The 20677-nt window shown below is 39.3% G+C and overlaps 1 protein-coding gene across 1 annotated transcript; it reads left to right on the top strand.

The window, feature by feature from the left end:
• Window positions 1–6637: 6637 nt before the first annotated feature.
• Window positions 6638–20415, top strand: TMEM184C (transmembrane protein 184C). Its single transcript, XM_060778869.2, has 10 exons — window positions 6638–7059; window positions 10528–10658; window positions 10740–10776; window positions 11406–11611; window positions 13801–13875; window positions 15411–15504; window positions 16518–16630; window positions 17818–17917; window positions 18722–18893; window positions 19079–20415. The coding sequence occupies exons 1-10, from the start codon at window positions 6943–6945 to the stop codon at window positions 19345–19347; spliced, it is 1314 nt and encodes a 437-aa protein (XP_060634852.2). The 5' UTR covers window positions 6638–6942; the 3' UTR covers window positions 19348–20415.
• Window positions 20416–20677: the final 262 nt, after the last annotated feature.

Here is a 20677-nt window from a genome sequence, read left to right on the forward strand (position 1 = left end):
AGACTCTTCACTATCACTAATCACTTTCGACAATGTCAATGCATCTTTGCTTCCAACAAGCTATTTACAGGTGGAGTATCTAAATCAGCCATGAAGACTGCAGAGGGAGTCAGAGGGAATCTTTCCACTCCAGACCCTACAGAGTTGCTATGAGAAAAAAGAAGCAGAGATGGAAAGTTCCTAAGAAATCTAACTCACAGGGGAGAAACCAAAGAGATGAGGGTATTCTCTATGCATAAGAGTGATGTGATTATGCCTGATTACAGATATATAACAAAAGAAGTCATACTATCAGTATGTTTGCTCTGGTGTTAAAACATCTGTTTGAGTACCTGTACATCCAGGGAATTGACACAAAAATGGGAAAGGATTCTGGTAAGATTATTTAATGCTGGAGTCAGAAAGATCTCATCTGGGAAGGGTTGTTCTAGGTAAACATGAATCTAAATGGAAAGTGGAGCCAGAATGTTCTGTTCCATTCAAGCAAAGGACAGGATAATACATGGGGGTGGCCCTTAATTGGCAGTTGGCAAAGGAAGGGACAGATGGTTTTTGGAGTAGGCAGCAGCTGGAACTGTATACATGGGAATTGTATGCTACATAAATGTAATTGCTGTCGAGGCCTCTTCTGGGCTTCGACTATTCATAATGGTGTTAGTTGTCCCTACCAAAAGAATGAGGTCCATGACCTTAGTATATGAATATGAATAATGTAGGTGATGTAGCATTAAAGTTGCAAGTGCAAGTTTTGATCCTGCAAATACTTAAGTGCATGCTGGAGCGTACTTCTGTATCTAGCACAACTCAAACCATTTGGGAAAGAGAGCTCTTGTAGGCAAGTTATGATTAATTTTTCAATACATGACATCCTGACATTTACAAATTCATGAAACCATGTTAGGTGTGATTTTTTAAATAGTAGACAGTCTTTGTTCTACCATAATGAAGACAAGGATATTCACAGAGCTTAGTTCTCCACTGGGCACAGAGTCCCTGTCTCACCCCACAGCAGCCACTTAAACCTCTGCACCACCTCTGCAGGATCCAGGGAACAGGTTTTTACTTCTCCGGTTTAAGAAAGGTAACTCTTTCCAATTAATGTGCTCACGATGTAGGAGACTAAACTGACTTCGGGCAATAGGGTCAGTCTCCTCATTTGAACTGTTAGATCTCCACTAGGGTCCTGTCCTTCACTCCATAGAAACCTGCCCAGGACTTACAATCCTTCGGATAGAGCGTTCTCTCCATCTGACCAGGTTCGGCTGGTAAGGACATGGGAGAGAACCTTCTTGGTGGTTGCTCCTAGGCTTGGAACCACCTTGGAAGGGAAGTTTGAGCTGCTGCCTCTATTATTTTTTGTTGGCTGGTAAAGAAATTATTTTTTTTCCTTTCAGATTTGGCTGACCAAGGACAAGTGATGCACAAATAGGTGTGCTGTTTTGTTTTAGTATTTTTGTGAAACCCTGGTTTGTAGCGAATTAATTTGATAGTATATTTATTTCACACCTTTTTGGAAGGCGCGGGATAAATGCACTATTTCCGGTATCTAGACTACAGTCCAGACACCATTCTCAAAGTTTACCGGGCTAAATAAGCCCGGTAAACTGTGGGAATATCCACCCCACTCCCCTCAAGCCCCTAGGTCCCTTAGAAAACTAAGAAAAACTTATGTAGTCTCCATTAGAAACCCCGATGGACTTTCCCAGCGCATAGAAATGACGCACCAGGAGAGCAGGGGAGGAGGGAGGAAAATTGTTTCTAATGAAGACTACGTACGTACACTGGCAGTCTTCAGAAAGAATTTGAAAACCTGGCTGTTCCAATGTGCCTTTTCAGATTAGGAATCTCCCACTACCAAATCCCAGAAGCACTTTAGTACCAAATCACCACACACTGCACACCGCACTTATATCATAATCCCACACCCCTCCGATACATCAGCACTTTTAACCTTGTACCCTACTCCGGCCGACTCAGTTTTTAATAATGTCTTGTCGTATTGCTATTGTTATTGTTTTTCTGCTTAACTGTTTTTATTTGCTAGATATTGTATTGTTGTATTGTGTTGGGCTTCGGCCTATTGTGAGCCGCATCGAATCCTTCGGGAGATGCTAGGGGGTACAAATAAAGTTATAATAATAATAATAATAATAATAATAATAATAATAGCAGGGCAGGAGGGAGGAAAATTGTTTCTAATGAAGACTACGTACATTTTTCTTAGTTTTCTAAGGAGTCTGGGGTCTTGGGGGGATGGGGTAGAGCCGCCACAGGTTCTCTTGGGCTAGTCCCGAGACGTGTGGACAACACACCCCAGAAAGTGCATGCTTTCTGTGAGGACAGCCCCCCCCCACCCAAAACATCCGTGTTCTGTTTTTTTTAACACATATGCTTTTGGAATAAAGGGCTGTCTGAAACTGTCCTATGTAATGTGTATTTTAAGTAATGTAATAGTTTTAATTTTTAATGTTTTAAAAGTGGTGTTTTAATTCAATACTTTTTAATTTTTATGCTTCATACTGTTTAAATTCATATTGTAAGCTGCTTTGACCTCAATTAAGGAGAAAAGCAGAATACAAATAAATAAATAAAAATAATGTATAAATTCCCAGTTGCCCTTGACTAACTAGTATCACTGATTTGAATGGAGAATCTTACCCTAAGCATGACCAAGTCTGAATTCAGCCCTTTTCAATTGGGGTTATGTTCTGTATTTTCCTTTCATTTTGGGCAGAGAGTGGTGGTGCTTACTTGTATTAGCTGGTAACCTGTTCAGTATTTATGGTGCCATAAGCCACACCCCATAATTTTATTTTTGTTATTATCATTGTGCCCCCAACCCACCTTAAAAGCTGGCCCAACGACCAAAGTAGTTCTGCAGCACTGGTGAGTAGGGGACGGAAGGATGAGTCATCCATTCCCACCTAACAGAGATGGTGTTCCAAGGAATTGTGAAAAAGCTTTGCGAAGTTCCCTGCTTCTGAAATGTTATTTGAAAGGTGTGCTGGGCAAAATGCAGCCGTCCAGATATTATCAAACTGCAACCCTATCAGCACTACTTTATAGAAACCCAGTACCACCCTCCTTATTTATTTGTGGACATTAATGAGACTCCCAAGCAAGAGATATGATTTTCTTTTTCTTTTTTATACATTTTCCACTCTTAAAGTTCCACAATATTGAAGCTGCTGGGGACTCCGGAAAGAACCCAGCAGCAACTGTACCCTGATCTAAACCCTTTAATAAATGTATTAAATTATATTTCTTGTATAAATTGTATTAATTGTGTACTGAAGCTGAAGCTGCAGCTGCTTACACCAGGACAGACTTATACTAAAAACTTTGCTACAATAATTGGCAGATGAACTGGAAAGCTAAATAAAATGCTAGATAACATTAATAACTATAAGTGTGAAAAAATGGCTGGGCACTGTTTCTCATGCCCTAACAACATCATGTTTAGCCTATTGTAAGATCAAACCAGTTTATACTGCAGGAAATAAAGCCCATCTTCTCACTGGAGGGAAGGATATTAGAGGCAAAGATGAAGTACTTTGGCCACATCATGAGAAGACAGGAAAGCTTAGAGAAGACAATGATGCTGGGGGAAAGGGAAGTAAAAAGGAAGAGGGGCAGACCAAGGGCAAGATGAATGGATGGTATCCTTGAAGTGACTGGCTTGATAATGCGCCATGTCTCATTAAGAGCCACATCCACTGTTTTAGTGTGGTGAGATGTGTTCCATACTGGGCATGCATACTCAGTAGCAGAGTAGCACAGCACAAGGGCAGATGTCTTCACTGTGTCTGGTTGTGATCCCCAGGTTGTGCCAGTCAGCTTTCGTATGATATTGTTTCTAGCACCCAGTTTTTGCTTGATGTTCAGGCAATGCTTCTTGTAGGTAAGAGTGCGGTCCAGAGTGACTCCCAGGTATTTGGGTGCGCTGCAATGCTCCAGTGGGATTCCTTCCCAGGTGATCTTCGGAGCTCGGGATGCCATTCCCTGATATTAAAACTATATCCTCGGACTGTCTGTGCTTGAAAATAGATGGAGCTATAAAATATTAATTGGTGAAAAGAAGACATAATATTTCCAAAGAGTTGAGCAGCTCTAGAAGATGATTCCAGCAACCAAAATCATGCTGCATTCTGGTAATTGTTATCAATTAAACTTATAACTCTTAGCTGTCATCTAATGATTCTAATTAGCAGGAAGTTTATTACTCTAATTTACTTAAAACTAAGAAATGCCTCCTGGTGGCACCACTGAGCCACTGAACTTGTTGACCGAAAGGTTGGTGGTTTGAATTAGGGGAGCGGGGTGAGCTCCCACTGTTGGCCCCAGCCTCTGCCAACCTGGCAGTCCGATAACATGTAGATGTGAGTAGATCAGTAGGTACCGCTTCTGTGGGGAGGTAATGGTGCTCCATGAAGTCATCCCGGCCACATGACCTTGGAGATGTCTACGGACAACACTAGTTCTGACCCAACTTACCTGTCCGAACGCATCTCCCTTTATGGACTCTCCAGGACTTTAAGATCATCTGGGGAGGCCCTGCTCTTGGTCCCCCCTTGGTCACAAGTACGGCTGGTGGGAACAAGAGACAGGGCCTTCTCAGTGGTGGCCCCTCAGCTATGGAACACCCTCCCTAAGAATATCAGATCAGCCCCCTCCCTTTTAACATTTCGAAAGAGAGTAAAAACTTGGCTTTTTGAGCAGGCATTTCCAAATACAGTGTAACAGACATAGGAAAATGGAATGGTTGGACGATATGATTGGACAATGTTTTTAACAGGAGACCCTAATGTTCATGTTTTTACTGATTTTGTCATGGTTTTATTACTCGATTGTTTTTATTGTAAACCGCCCCGAGTCGCCTGCGGGCTAAGAGGGATGGTATATAAATATAGTAAATAAATAAAATAAATAAATAGTTGGGTTGTTGTAGGGTTTTTTTTGGCTATATGGCCATGGTCTAGAGCAGGGGTCCTCAAAATTTTTAAACAGAGGGCCAGGTCACAGTCCCTCAAATTTTTGGAGGGCTGGATTATAATTGGGAAAAAAATGAATGAATTTCTATGCACACTGCACATATCTCTTTTGTAGTGCAAAACCCACTTAAAATAATACAATAATTAAAATGAAGAACAATTTTAACAAATATAAATTTATTAGTATTTCAATGGGAAGTGTGGGCCTGTTTTTGGCTGATGAGATAGGATTGTTGTTGTTGTTGTTGTTGTGTGTGCCTTCAAGTTGTTACAGACTTAGGTTGACCCTAAGCAAGGGCCGGGTAAATGACCTTGGAGGGCCACATTCGGCCCCTGGGCCTTAGTTTGAGGATCCCTGGTCTAAAGGCATTCTCTCCTGACGTTTTGCCTGCATCTATGGCAAGCATCCTCAGAGGTAGTGAGGTCTGTTGGAACTAGGAAAAAGGGTTGTGGAATGACCAGGGTGGGACAAAGGACTCTTGTCTGCTGGTGCTAGGTGTGAATGTTTCAACTGACCACCTTGATTCGCATATAATGGCCTGACAGTGCCTGGAGCAAACTTTTGTTGAGAGGTGATTAGATCTCCTTGATTGTTTCCTCTCTGTTGTTGTGCTGTTGCATAAATAGTTCTTTGGCTTAGAAATGGGGGTGAGCACCACTCCCCAGAGTCGGACACAACTACACTTAATGTCAGGGGAAACCTTTGCATTTTAAGTTAGAAACAGATAAAATAGTCAAAACGTATTGATAGTATATTGATGCAACACTCAGAACACAGGGGAATTTCTGGCATGAAACAACCAGGGCCAGCTAACACCTCCCAACAAAGGAGTCTCCCAGGCAGAAAGCAGCCAGGCTTTGAAGCTGCATGGCTATTCAGTGTTAATCAAGGTAGCCATTTCTTTCTTTCGCTCTGGACATTCCACAGATACATAAATCCCACAAAAAAGACACCCCAATACTGTTTAAATTAGATGTTTTTAAAAAATATATTATGTTTCACCCGCTTAGGATTCTATACCAGGAGAAAGGACGGATATGAAATAAGCAAGTGAGACCGATGGGCTTTCAATCTTATTAGGTGCACTCTAGTTTCACTGTCGAAAAGCAGCACACACACAACAGCTACAGATCTCAGGCGCAGTGTCACTAAACTACAATTGGGAAGTACCATTATGGTCAACGGGGAGGACAGAATGGTCGGGAGAGACCACTATTCTAGATAATAGGAAGGCATTCGGGGGGATTTGATTGACATTGAGCTTGACGTATAGGAAAAAATAAAAGCCCATTCGGACCGCCTTCCGTGTACCAAATGAGACATTATTTCCGGTTGAGGGCGGGCTCTTAAGCTTCAGGTGCCGGAAGTGCGGTTGTCATCTTAAGCCGCAATGTTGGGGAGTTATCTGAGAGCGAGGGAGGCGTGGTTTCTGTGAGGAGGAGAAAGGGGCGGGGCGAAGAGAGAGGCGGGGCTTCCGATGGGAGGGGGAAAAGGGGCGGGGCTAGGATCCCATTTCGGCCTTATTTGACAAGCTGGGAAATGGGCGGGGCTTCTGAAGGGGAGGAGAAAGGGGCGGGGCGAAGAGCCGCGCGAAGGGCTACCTGTTGTGAGAGAAAGATCAAGCTGGCCAATAGGCGTGGTTTCTGAAAGGAGGCGGGGCCAGGCACCATTTCCGGCCTTGGTACCGGAAGTCGGTTTGTTGTGAGGCGAGAGCGTGAGGCGGCGGCGGCGTCGGGCAAATGGGCGGAGCGGCAGGCCGTGAGGGCGACGCTGGAGGCGGCCGCGATGGGTTCTGCTCTGCGGGGCCGTGGTGGGGCAGCTTTCCTCGGCCCTTGAGCAGGCCTCGGCGGCGGCTAGGAATCCCTTCCGAACCGTGCAGGCCCTGAGAGGCTCCACAGGCCCATCCCTGCTTGCTCCTTTCCTTCATTCCTCCTCTTAGTCGTGGCCACCATGCCTTGCACCTGCGGGAACTGGCGGCGCTGGATCCGGCCGCTGGTGGCCACGGTGTACATCGTGGGGCTCCTGGTGGCGGTGCCGCTCTGCGTGTGGGAGCTGCAGAAGCTGGAGGTGGGCCCAGAAGGGATGGTGTAGAAGGCGAGGCCTCGGATGGTTCCCTCTCACAGGGAACCGCCGCAAAGATGAGTCAACACATGGAGAGCCCCGGTGGAAGCCGGGAGGAAGGAAGGAAGGGGAGAGTGACTCCCTCCCTGTGGGTTTAGGCCAGACCTGGGCAAACTTCGGCCCTCCTTGTGTTTTGGACTTCAACTCCCACAATCCCTAACAGCTGGTAGGAGTTGAAGTCCAAAACACCTGGAGGGCTGCCTAGTCCTGCTTTCGTCTCAGACCTTTGGGGTGACTGGTTGGCACTCAGTAGACAGGAGTAAACAATGTGTTGTTTTGTTTACACATCAAGGTCGGCCTAGCTTTTCCCTCTTGAAAATATGCTCCTGTTAAGAAAGCACAATATTTATTTATTTGTTGTATCATCCACAACCAGAACATTGTAAGCACAATAAGAGAAGGAAATATAGAAATTTAAACCACTCCAAAGTCTACAGTAGTGACTGAAACATAGGGTGCATCGATACTGTAGAATTAACACAGTTTGACACTACTTTAACTGCCATTGCTTAATGCTATGGGATTGTGAGGGTTTTAGCTTGATGCAGGCTTTAGTATTCTCTGCCAAATACTGCCGATGCCACAGCAAACGACACATTCCATAGCACTCTTCCGTGGCAGTTAAAGTAGGCTTAAACATTAGTTCTACAGTGTAGATACACCCACAGACACATACTTTGTTTCATGTACAAACTTATTAAAAGCATACTATGTATAAAAGCATACTATGCCATGGTATTCCCTGTAGTCACCTACGGATGTGAGAGCTGGACCTTAGGGAAGGCTGAGCGAAGGAAGATCGATGCTTTTGAGCTGTGGTGTTGGAGGAAAGTTCTGAGAGTGCCTTGGACTGCGAGAAGATCCAACCAGTCCATCCTCCAGGAAATAAAGCCCGACTGCTCATTGGAGGGAAGGGTACTAGAGACAAAGTTGAAGTACTTCGGCCACATCATGAGGAGACAGCAAAGCCTAGAGAAGACAACTATGCTGGGGAAAGTGGAAGGCAAAAGGAAGAGGGGCCGACCAAGGGCAAGATGGATGGATGGCATCCTTGAAGTGACTGGACTGACCTTGAAGGAGCTGGGGGTGGTGACAGCCGACAGGGAGCTCTGGCGTGGGCTGGTCCATGAGGTCACGAAGAGTCGGAGACGACTGAACGAATGAACAACAACAATGTATACAATTGTCTCACACTAGAGAATGAATCCTCTTTAATTCCAGTTGCTGCCTCCTGTAGAATTCTGGGGTTTGTAGTTTAGGGAGGAGCCTTTAACAGAGTCACTAAACTACAAACCCCAGAATTGTGCAGGAGGCAGAAACCGGATTTAAAGTGGATTCATTCTCTAATGTGATGAAGTGGAGGCCACTGATGTGTTTGTTGCATATGAGGTGTACATGAAACATGAGTGAATTTCATGTTTAGACTTGGGTCCTGTTTCCAAAATAACTCATGATGCACATATTGCAAATAGAGATATTCCAAAATCCAAACTCCAAATCATATCTGGCCCCAAACATGAGAGATCAGAGCCCCCAGTGGCAGTGAGTCAAACCTTTGTGATGGGAGGACTGCTGACCGAAAGACCAGCTGTTCGAATCCAGGGAGCGGGATGGGCTCCTGTCTGTCAGTTTCAGCTTCTCATTTAGGGACATGAGAGAAGCCTCCCACAGGATGGTAAAACATCCAGGTATCCCCTGTGCAACATCCTTGCAGACGGTCTATTTTCTCACACCAGAAGCGACTTGCACTTTCTCAAGTTGCTCCTGAAACCAAAAAAAAAAAAAAAAAAAAGCATGAGGGATACTCATCCCTGTATGTGGGAGATATGTATACAATTGTTTATCCATCTCTGACATTCCTAGTGTTTGGTGAAGCCTCGTCGCCACTTGCAGGCCCTGGTTACTTCCAGTAAAAACAGGCTGCATGCCATTGTTGTGTGGTCATGTGGGCCTTTGGCTTGGCCATTTGTTGTTAGAAACCACAGCAGGCTGTTTTCATAGGCTTGTGGGTGTTTGCAAAGTGATGTCACCAAGGAGAATTCACATCCCCTCAAAACTTTTACAGGCTTGGCTAGAAAGGCATGTCTTGTAATCTGGTTGGACTGCAGGGCTCAGAAATATGCTAGTTTGTCCTCAAATAACCTAAACTTAGTTCAGATGCTGTTCACCATATTGAGGAATGCTGGTGGCTTAGTGGCGGAGCACAAGCATTACATGCAAAAGTTCCTAAAGTCCATCCTAGCTATTTCCATATTGACTGAGGAAGCTTCCAGACTGAAATCATTGAGAGTTTCAGCTAATCGGGGTAGACAGGTCTTTACCCTCCTTGTGCCCTTTAAACATGCTGGCTACAAGCTCAACCAATGACTGCCAGCTAGGCATTGTGATATATGTAGTCCAGCATCTCTAGAAGATGCAACATTATATTTAAACAATAGATGTCTAGATGGACCAGTGGTCTGACATAGTATAAAACAGTTTCCTATAAAAATTGAGCAGAACTTTTGGAAATAGAACTGTCTAAATTACTCATTTGGAAAGCAGCACCATTGGGTTAGCCCAAAAGAAATCGGAGAAAGTGAGAAAGGGGATACCTTATGTTTAAGTGATAAGAAGATTGCAATCCATGAATTTTTTTAAATTGTAGGAGAGATGGGGGGGGGGGGTCAGAAATGGGCATGGGTAATATTGATTCTCTGTACTCTGGCTCTTCTTATCCCTGGTAGTACTCTATAAGAGTTGCAGTCCAACAGTACTGAAGAGTTAGAAGTACTCTATATTTGTGATTTCAACTCTTAGAATAAGGACATATTTTTCAGTTCGATTTGGGATGATGTATGGTGTCCTCCAGAACACATAACCAAAATGTTAGGCAACTGTGCTTTAAAGTTTTACAAAGAATGTGTTGTTGATGTGTAAACAATTCCTATATGCTGAATAAGCTAGAGTTTAATGTAGATACAAAGGAGCATCCAGCATTGTTGACACTGTTCTTTTAAAGTTGCTTGACGAGTTCTTCATTAATGATACAAGTGTTTGGATTGAAGGACAGCTGAAAAAAGACAGCATGTGGCTCCTGAGACCACCTTTTTTAATTTGGTTATTTGTGTGGCCTAACAACAGTGAACAACCCAAACTACTGCAAAAACATGGTTTGCAGGTTAGTCTCCCACAATCCAAAACAATTTCTAGGGAAGTTCAGAATAAGAAATGACATGATCTTGATTCCAGTTGTGCTGGTGTTGAGCCTGCCTGAGGATGGAGGAATGGCCCCACTCTCTTTATTGTGGCTCATTCATAGTCTGTACTTGTGGATTATAGTTTTAGGAAATGTATAATTAGCCTACTGCTACTGTTTTTCAAACATCCTAGTATAATTTCTTGTGTCTGTGTTTCTTCTATACATTCTTCAAGGTTGGAATCCATACCAAGGCATGGTTTATAGCTGGAATCTTTTTATTGATGACAATACCAATATCTCTTTGGGGAATATTGCAGCATTTAGTTCATTATACTCAACCTGAATTACAGAAGCCTATAATAAGGTACATTTTCATATATATTGCTGCTTATTTTTTTATAACAATACAAGCATGTTGATTAACTGCAAATATGTTTTTTGACAGGATTCTATGGATGGTGCCAATTTACAGTTTAGACAGTGTAAGTGTTTTTCCCATTGTTTCTTTCTTATTTCATTTTCCTCTATGGGAATCAGTCAAATAATCTTGTTTTGCCACAAAATATAATCTTTTTGGAATAAAGCAATTGATTTTTTTGATGGTGAAATCATTTCTGTTGAAGTAAGATAGACAAGATTCCATATGAAAGCTAAGCATGGTTGGGCGTTGTTAGTACTTGGATGTGAGATTGACAACAAATAGATTGTATATCAGAGGAAGCAATTGGCAAAATTAATGAGATTGCCATAGGTCAACGTGTGACTTGAAAGCACATACACACAAGTGGAAGAAGCCAAAGGAGGTGTGAATGAAGAGATATTTTAAAATATGTTCCTCCTTACTGAGAGTTATGCTACATTGGAAAATTGTTTTTCTGTAATTGAAAATAGATGTGCACATCTGTACATATAACATGTAGAAAAATGTAGATGATGACTGTGACGTCTCTTTGTTTGGCATAACTTTCATACAGTTGTCATAATTTATCTAGATTCATGTAGGAGCCACGCTAGAATTCAGGGAGCATTGCAGTGAATAATTCCCACTGAAAATTCCATTGGGATTTTAGCATAATTCTTTCTAACAATTTTTCATTTTTTTCTTTCACAGTGGATAGCATTGAAGTATCCCAAAATTGCAATATATGTGGACACTTGTAGAGAATGCTATGAAGCATACGTCATCTATAATTTCATGGTATTTCTTTCAAGCTACCTGACCAATCGTTATCCCAATCTGGTGTTAATACTAGAGGCTAAAGACCAACAGAGACATCTGCCACCGTTGTGTTGCTGTCCACCATGGGCTATGGGAGAGTGAGTGCCTTATATCTTAAAATATATATGTTTATACTCCTTATAAACATGGTCTTGTGTTTATGAGGAGTATTGTCTCTGGAATCAGTACAATAAACTACCTTTTTATCCTAATTTAAGGAATTTGTGTGATAATTCCTCAATAATATGCCTTGCTGTCCAAAAAGACTTCAGGAAATACTCTTAACTGAAACATACTTCAATAAAAAAGGAACAAGGAGAGTTTCATCCCTTTCCATCCCCCTATACCCTTATTGCTACCAGTCAGTCTTGTCTCAAAAGCTGTCTTTCCAGTGAAGATTCTTATTTGGTCTCTTTAATTAGAAGGAATTTAATTAGAATGTGAGGAAATATACAATGTTACCATTGAATGATATCACCAACATTTCTGCTTTTGAAGAAATCCAATAAAATGTATATTTTTGCTGTTATAAATGTAGCAAACTTAGCTCTAGACATTCTCTGGAGTTAGGAGATAGGACCCCTATGTAAACGGGGAAAACATGAATAAAAATCTATTTTTAACCTGAGGCAACACCTCTCTAAGAATATGTAGGACTTCCAGTATAACCAGAGCACCTACAGATTTCTAGAGAGCTCAAATTAATCAAATTTGCAAATACTGAAATCTGCAAAAGTTAAAACCAGCTCTATATCCATATACTTCAAAAGTAGAAATGTCTGAAACAATTGCAGAAAAATTATTTCATATCCCTGTTTATAGTTGTCACCTGAGAGTAGTGATAATAATTAGGAATTGGAGTAGCACTTCATTTGGCTCTAACAGTAGACTAGTGAAAGGCTCAAAATTTAGTGTGCCTATTTCTCTGTTAGGCATATAATAGAGGATTTTTAACAATAATAATGTGACATTTCAGCACTCTTCTATAATAAAGATGTTGTAGGAGCTGGAAAGGAATGTTGTATATTTATTTTATTTTATATTTATTTACTTTATACCCACCCTTCTTCCCATGGGGACTCATAGCAGCTAACAACCATACACTTTGATTGCAGTATAAAACAAATGTGTTGACATTTTTGGCCCAGAGAAAGTCCAAAGCTTGAACAGGAAGAAACATACTGCTCCCTCTGCCTCCTGACACACTGTAATGCCCAAAGCTATCTTGCACTGCTAGTCTGTGCTTCGCAGGAAGCAGGCAGGATTGTAGAATGATTATAACAATTAAATCAGTGCTGCAACCCTCAAAAGAATAACCTGTGGATCTCAAGCTCTGCAGTGATATCACACAGATGATTGAGAAGGTAGATGCTTCTCTGGTCATTATAACGCATGGTCTGGCCATGTCAGGTGTCTTTAGTACTTTATAGTTTGTTGTGGAGGGGACTTTTGAGCACTGCCCAGGGAAGAAGAAAATACCAACTACTAAGTGCCCAAACAGAATACCAGCCATAGTCTCTACTTGAAAATAGTTGGATTTACATATGTAGGATGAGTCCTTAGTATATTCTAAATGTATCATTCAGAAAAAAATCTGTAATTTTCTATCATGGTTAGACTAGAAAAAGTGGTTGCCAGTTGTGCAGGCTATTGAAAGAGATGGAAAACTCTGAATGTCAACTTCTTTCACATACGCTGGAGCTACAGGAGGTTGAAAAGTATTCGATTATTTCACATAGTTATTAGAGAAATATTTGTGTTTCAAATGCCATTAGGTCATTGGTAGTTTTGATAGGCTGTCTAAAAGGGACTATAAATTGGAAACAAAATACATTAGTTGACACACTTGTTATTGACATGTAAAGTGTTGGCAAATTTATGAGAGAACAGCTTGTTTCCAATTTTGACAAATGGCTGAGAAATGTGGCAGATGGCTTTAATAAAGCAATATCTAAGAAGTTTGTGGGACGAGAAAACATTCTCAGCTAATTCTATTTTTAAAGTAAATTTTGTATACTTTTTCCTCAACTGCTGGAATATAATTGCATCAGCAGAAAATATATGCAAGGTAAACTCACTATAATTTAAATATTTGGCATTTATTTTGATTTAAAATAGGATGTCTTGCTATCATTTATGTTACACTTAACTTTTTCATTATTCTGTTCATTAAACAAATAATTCCAGCTCTGTTATCATTTACATCTGTGGTTTTCTAAGTACTGTATATCTACAATAAAAGTACAATTTGTTAGGTTGCAGAATTCACTCTGTGCCTTTTCTGCAGGGTGTTGTTGTTCAGGTGCAAGCTTGGAGTCCTTCAGTATACAGTTGTCAGACCATTCACCACTATTATTGCTTTGTAAGTATAAAGAAACTGACGTTTGTTTTGGAATGCAATGTATGGGTATGTTTTGCTCCTCTTCTTGACCCTCTCCAGAATCTCCCTGACCTAGAACAAATTCATGGTCAGTCAAAGTTCAGATTCAGTGAATCATGACTTAACCTGTTTCATAGGATTATAAGATCCATGCAATTGTCTTGTTATGAGAGGTTAACTTCGTAGTATCGTTTCTGAATGAAGTATGTGTTACGATCTGTGAGATCTTATATGACTTTATAGCCATGTTGTTTGTAAGACTGCATTATCCCATACAGGACTCCTTAGATTTTAAGAATTTGAGAGGAGACCCTTCTGTCACTCTCTCCACCTTTGGAAATAGAAATATGAGATAGCACTTTCTTTCGTATCTCCTCTTACATCTTCATTTCCTTTGAATTTCTCCGCCAATCAAAACTGAGTTGAATTTGTATTTCTGCTGACAGGCGAAGGCCTTTTTGAATCAGGCAGGCTTTTGGCATTTAAATTGTCATTTCTTTATATTACTGTTTTATATTCCTAAAAGTTTATTTTCAAATTTTCAATAAAAAAAATTGTAACGTTATTAGCTAGCTGCATTTAATTCTACTTTTGGGCATCAAAATTGGTATGTTTGGTGAGAGCATGAGAGAAGATACTTCTTATTGTTGCTCCAGATTGTAAAACTCTTTTCTACAGGAAGCCGGGTGATCATCTTCTCTGCTCTTCTACCAACTGGCAAAGGCAATTATTTTAAATAACTTGTGGCTATTAGCTAGTTGTTGCAGAAGATTTTTAATGAATCCATCTGCATTACATAATCTATTGTTCTAATCACTTCTTTAAATGTGTTTATTATTGTGATTTTTAACTAATTGTTTTAATTAGTATTTTAATTTGTATTGTGATTGGCTTCAGGACCCTATTATAGGAAAGGTGGATTATAAATTAATTGATTAAACAATAATTAAAAGGACTTCTATTTTTTTTGCTTGTTTATTTATTTATTTATTTGCAACATTTATACCTCGCCTTTTTCACCCCAGAGAGGGACTCAAAGTGACTTTACAAACAGGGAACAATTAGATGTCCTAAAAACACAATTTACACTTAAATAAATATTAAAATAGAATTTAGAAGTACATTAAAACAAAACATTTTTAAACAATACATTAAGAGTTAAACATGTAATCTGGGCCATTCCAATGGTCATTGCACATTGTTCCAAGTTATCTATTGCACAAGTTCTTTAAAGGCTTGGTCACAAAGCCTCGTCTTTATTCTCTTGTGGAAGGTCAGAAGGTTGATCTAACATCGCTGGGGAGGGTATTCCACAGTCGAGGAGCCACCGAGAAGGGCCTGTTTCTTGTCTCCGCCAATCGCACCTGCGAGGGAGGCGGGACCAAGAGCAGGCCTCCCCAGATGATCTTCAACACTGTGGTGGTTCATAGAGAGAGATACGTTCAGACAGATAAGCTCTATGGCCTCTATAGAACTGGGTTTTTTTCTGAGCAATACTTTATATTAAACCCTTTCAGAATCTGTGAAATGGTTGGTGTATATGATGAAGGAAACTTTAGCTTCAAAAATGCTTGGACCTACTTGGTGATTTTCAACAACATATCCCAGTTGGTGAGTAGAAAAGTTTAGTCTTCTGTCTGTATTGGAGTGAGATTAATGTCTCTCTTCTTTTTCTTCTTCAACATTCAAGGTCAAGCTATTGAGGCATTTTGTGGAACAAGTTCCACATCTCAAAATGTCCTCATATTCTACTGTTTCATGGCCTAAATCCAGTAATTAGTCCCAGTTAAAGTCAAATCACAATGAAAATTTGCTATGATAAATTCAGTTAATTCATTGCATCTACTTTAGTTGGCTTTTAGGATTTTGAAAATCCATTAAAAGAGAATTGGAAAATTAGGTAGGAATTAATGTTTAGTCACCCTATTTTTAGATTCCTAATTTTTAATGTGAATATTATTTTATTGTATATATTTAAATCCTCATTGTAAACCTGGATATAGGCTTGTGCTATTTGAAAGCTTAGATGTGCGTTTATATTAGCAATAGAAGTGTAAATATAATATCAGTGTTAAAATGGGTAATTTTTTCTTTAGTTGTTTAAGCCATTTCAGTAATTTCTCGGCCTCAAGGTAATGTACACTGTATAAAAAGAGTTTAAAAACACATGACTAAAATTTTGTAAAAATTGATTTTAAAACAGACTACACATCTCCCTAAAATAAATTTAAAACCAGGACACATTTTTATTTGTTTATAATATGCTTGTATCCCTAATGATTTCATTGGGTTGCTATATTTTAGTGGGACTTTTTTTAGTATGGATACTATAAAATGGGATTGTAGGCTTCTAGAAAAGAGGTGTCCTGACTAGATTGTACAAGTCTAGTAGAATTGTGAAAGAAAATTAATGGCAGTGTGGCACATGTCCATGATCCTTGTCAGCAATGAGTCTGTAATATCGTGTTCACTGTACAGGGATTTTGCTATGCTCTACTGCCCCTCTCTAGAAACTGTTTTCATGCACATGTTTGGAATAGAGCTGATACATTTGCCTTGAGAATTGCTTGAAGTTGTACTCAGTTTAAGTAAAAAGGTCCTAAATATGTTTATTTCTATTTCAGTTTGCGATGTACTGTCTTGTATTATTCTATAAAGTACTACGGGATGAACTGAACCCAATTAGACCTGTGGGGAAATTTCTGTGCGTGAAGATGGTGGTTTTTGTTTCCTTCTGGTGAGCATTTTATAAACAGCTTTGTCAATACCTGTGATGAAAAGTCAAAAATATATGGGCATTGTTCTTTTGTCTTCAACCATATATTGATATGAAGTCTTGCTTGCATCTGGTTTTTTTATTGTCTGACAGCACAACCCTAAATGCTTACTCAAAAGCAAATTCTGTTGTGTTTTAATAGACCATACAGAAATATAGTATGGAAATACCAGACCAGCCTGTATGCTTGAACTTGCCTCCTGTTTAATTTTGTTAATTAAAAGATTAGACGACTTTAAAATGAACAAGGGTATCATTATACAACTTCTAATCCTCAGTAAGTTCCAAAGAGAGGTGTATTACTTGCACATCAAAACCTGTGGTGCTGAAAAATACGTTCTGTTGTTTAGCCTTAAAATGTGTTTTCTTCAAAACAACAGATAAGCTTTTCTCTTAGAGAGCCGATTTCCAACTTATTTTTCTCAGCCCATCAAAGCTTCTTTTATTCTGACTGATGAATTTTCATTGTTGTTTTTTTTTTAAAGTAATTACTATAGAAATTACTCACTGGAAATGTCCGAATCCCTCTTTGAAGGTGAGAGGGTCGGTATATAAAACCTCGAAATAAATAAATAAATAAATAAATTGTAGGTTGTGTATTTAATTTTCCCACTCTATTAATGTCATATTTTATAATATGTGTTTTTTGCATGTTAAATCTAGTTGTTTTTTAAACTCTTATTACTGAAACTGTATACGGGAGCTTATACCATGGTTTGGATATAGTGCTCGAACCCAATGTCTGAGATCCCTTTGGACCCCTTCAACGTGTATATAGTTAATCGTTTTTGTGTTGTTGTGTCTTGCAAGACCTGGTCAGTTCGTTCTTTGCAACCTGAAAATTGGACGGGATCTGCAGTCTTGAAACTGCTGACCAATGGGCTTTATAGTTTCTCCACTAGGGACTAAAGAATTTTACAATGTATGCTGTGGACTAATGAGCTTTACAGTCTCAACTCAGGACTATATGTATATTGTAGTTTGTTTTTAAATTGCTTATTTTATGATGATTTACATTTACCATTGATGTATTTGGAGAGTTTGTATTATGTTGTAAGCCACTTTGGGTACCATGAGGGAGAAAAGTGGGAAAATTATTATTATTATTATTATTATTACATGTGTTTTAATGTGAATTTCTTTACTAGGCAAGCTGTACTTATTGCATTACTGGTGAAAGTCGGTGTAATCTCTGAAAAACGGACATGGGAATGGCAAAGTGTTGAAGCTGTGGCGACTGGTCTACAGGCAAGTAGTGATAGTAGTAGTAATAATAATAATAATAATAATAATAATAATACGTTTATTACATGCCTCTCCTTGCAGGTAGGATCAATGCTTAAAAATGTAAATCTCCACACTCCGCAGCCCTTCATGCCGATTGCTTTACAGTCAGTCATGCTTCACTCACTGGAAATGTGTAATAGCTAAAGTTAATTAATGCTCTCCCAGTTAAATTGCTCAGGCTACCGTAAGAATTTTTAGCTATCAACATACAGGCATATATATGTCAGCACTTAAAATGTTAAACACACATTCCAGTAAGGTGACAGGCAAACCTAGTGATAATAATCTAAGGTTCATTTCTAGGTTAACTAGTGAATCTATGTGATCTGTATAGTTGCAGTTATTACAGAACAGAAATTACATTTCCTAAATCTACTGAAGAAGTGGGAAAGGTGATAGTTTAATTTTCAGTCAAGTCGGGGTGCTGTGGTTTTCGCTATGAGTAGGTTTTTAATCTCTTTTAAAGTTTTTAACCATTTATTTTTAATACCATTATTTAATTCTATTTTACTGTTTGTATATTTTTAGGTTTTACATTGTATTGGTTTTTACTGTAAGCCACTTTGAGTGTCTATTTTAGAGATAAAAAGGGGTACAAATAATAATAGATTTTGTAATTGTAGTTTTCTGGTGCTGCTATGCATAAGTGTATTTGAGATACACTGGTTTCCAAAAAAGGAGGTTGTTTTGATTAAGCCTTAGGTTTTCCTGAAAGATGGATGATTTTATAATAGTATAGGAATCAATAATCTTTTCTTCTTTCAGGATTTTATTATTTGTGTAGAGATGTTCTTTGCAGCAATTGCTCATCACTACAGCTTTTCTTACAAGCCTTATGTGCAAGAAGCTGAAGAAGGCTCTTGTTTTGATTCGTTCCTTGCAATGTGGGATCTTTCTGATCTTAGAGCAGACGTAACTGAACAGGTTCGCAACGTTGGTAAGTTAGAAACTTATGTCATGCTCCTGTAGCAAGTAATACTGAAAGTAAATATTTTTCCCCAGATTTGATATGAGCATCACATTAAAGTTATTTTTACTGCTGTTCATTTAACTGTATTATCCAAATTATATAAATATATTATAATATAAAAACAGTAATTTCCCGTAACTTGTTTCCTTTAGGAAGGACAGTTTTTGGTCAACCAAGGAAAATGTTTTTTGGTGAAGATCTTGACCAGAATGAACATACAAGCTTGCTCTCGTCATCCACTCAGGATCCGATTTCTGCCGCTTCTTCCATGCCATCATCACCCATGGGTCATTATCAAGGGTTTGGGCATACTGTGACTCCAACAATGGCTACTGAACCAACATCAGATGGCTTCTGTAACACTGTGGGAGAGAATGAGAGTTCCCCTGTTCAAAGAGAGGAGCCCATGGACAAAAGTTAAATCACTCTCCTTGAGCATGTTATTATGGGATTTGCTCAGGCATTGTTTCCTACATTTGTTTTCTGGCCCTGGAAATGCCATTCTTCTAAAAGAATGTGAGCAACCAAGGACTATGTGAAACTAACAGCACAGGTGGATTCAATTTTAAGTAATGAATGTCTCAATTGCAAATGAAAGTATATATCGTGCTATTTTGCAGACACATATGCAGAACATAGTTGAATTATATACTGCTATAATATGGTATTGAGGCCATCATTGAATTCAGCTGTTACAATAATTCACTGACAATATGGAGTGAATGATGTATGCATCAGAAGAAATTGATTCCAGGCATATGATAGTAAGTACATTAGGTTGAGTAGTTTAAAAACCTGCTTGTCCACAGTGGTAGGGTCAAGTAGGAGCGTTCAGGTTCTGATTTCCCTTTCCAAGCCAATCTTTCAAAAGCATTCTTTCCCCATTCCAGTATATTATCGAATGTGCCACAGTAATTAGAGCTAAAAGCATTTCTTATTTATCTGTTACATACACTTCATCTGCTGGTCAAATAGCATTTGCTCCATAATGTGGAAACCATTTTAATGCCTCTTGAGTTCAAAATAGTTTTGCCTTCTAAAATTTTGTCTTAAATAGAATCAAGTAATTTATGTAACTCCATTGTAAGATACAGGAATGTAACACATAAGTATTGCTCTAAGGACTTATAACCCATATAATTAACCAGTGGGATTTCTAACCCAGTTTCACATTTGTATCTGCACTACGTGCTTGAACAGTCTTACCTGCATATAAAAAGCTGCAAGGTTAGTATTTTAAAGTGACATCTTCAGAAAACCAAATGTTAAGATACTTGGAGTTTTAATTGAACTTGTGGCTGCTACAGCGAACTCATGTTGCAAGTGCTTTTGCAGTACTAGTGTGTTTGTAAATATTTGGCCTTATTCACTAGGCTGCATATTTTATGCTAATTTAATGTGTCCTTAAGTGATTCTTGTTAAAGGGGTAAATCATGTTTCTCCATTGTTTGTTGTACATAAACAAATAAAATTTTATTTAAACTTTTAAGTTGTATTTCTTTAGTGCCGAGAGGCAAGTATAACCGCCTTCGCTTGTCTAGACCCTATTTCTTTCTTTGTCAAAAAGGTAATTCTTAACTACAGGCCTGATTTTGGCATGAGGAATGCTACTGAGTCCAGTTTAAGTATGTTGGGAAAAACACTCACAGTGAGTCGCCTCTTGCTTCTATGGTCACACCAAGGGTAAGAATTAGTTTCTCTCACCTGTACCCCAACCTAAAATTTACAAGTTCCCAAAACTCCATGCTGTC

This window comes from Anolis sagrei, chromosome 5 (genome assembly GCF_037176765.1).
Source record: "Anolis sagrei isolate rAnoSag1 chromosome 5, rAnoSag1.mat, whole genome shotgun sequence".
Classification (NCBI taxonomy): Eukaryota; Metazoa; Chordata; class Lepidosauria; order Squamata; family Dactyloidae; genus Anolis; species Anolis sagrei.

Coding starts and splice junctions, on each gene's coding strand:
- TMEM184C (XM_060778869.2), top strand. CDS start 6,943: ATGCCTTGCACCTGCGGGAACTGGCGGCGCTGGATCCGGCCGCTGGTG. Junction 11,612..13,800: donor CCACCATGGGCTATGGGAGA/GTGAGTGCCTTA, acceptor CCTTTTCTGCAG/GGTGTTGTTGTTCAGGTGCA. Junction 16,631..17,817: donor GTGGTTTTTGTTTCCTTCTG/GTGAGCATTTTA, acceptor TTTCTTTACTAG/GCAAGCTGTACTTATTGCAT.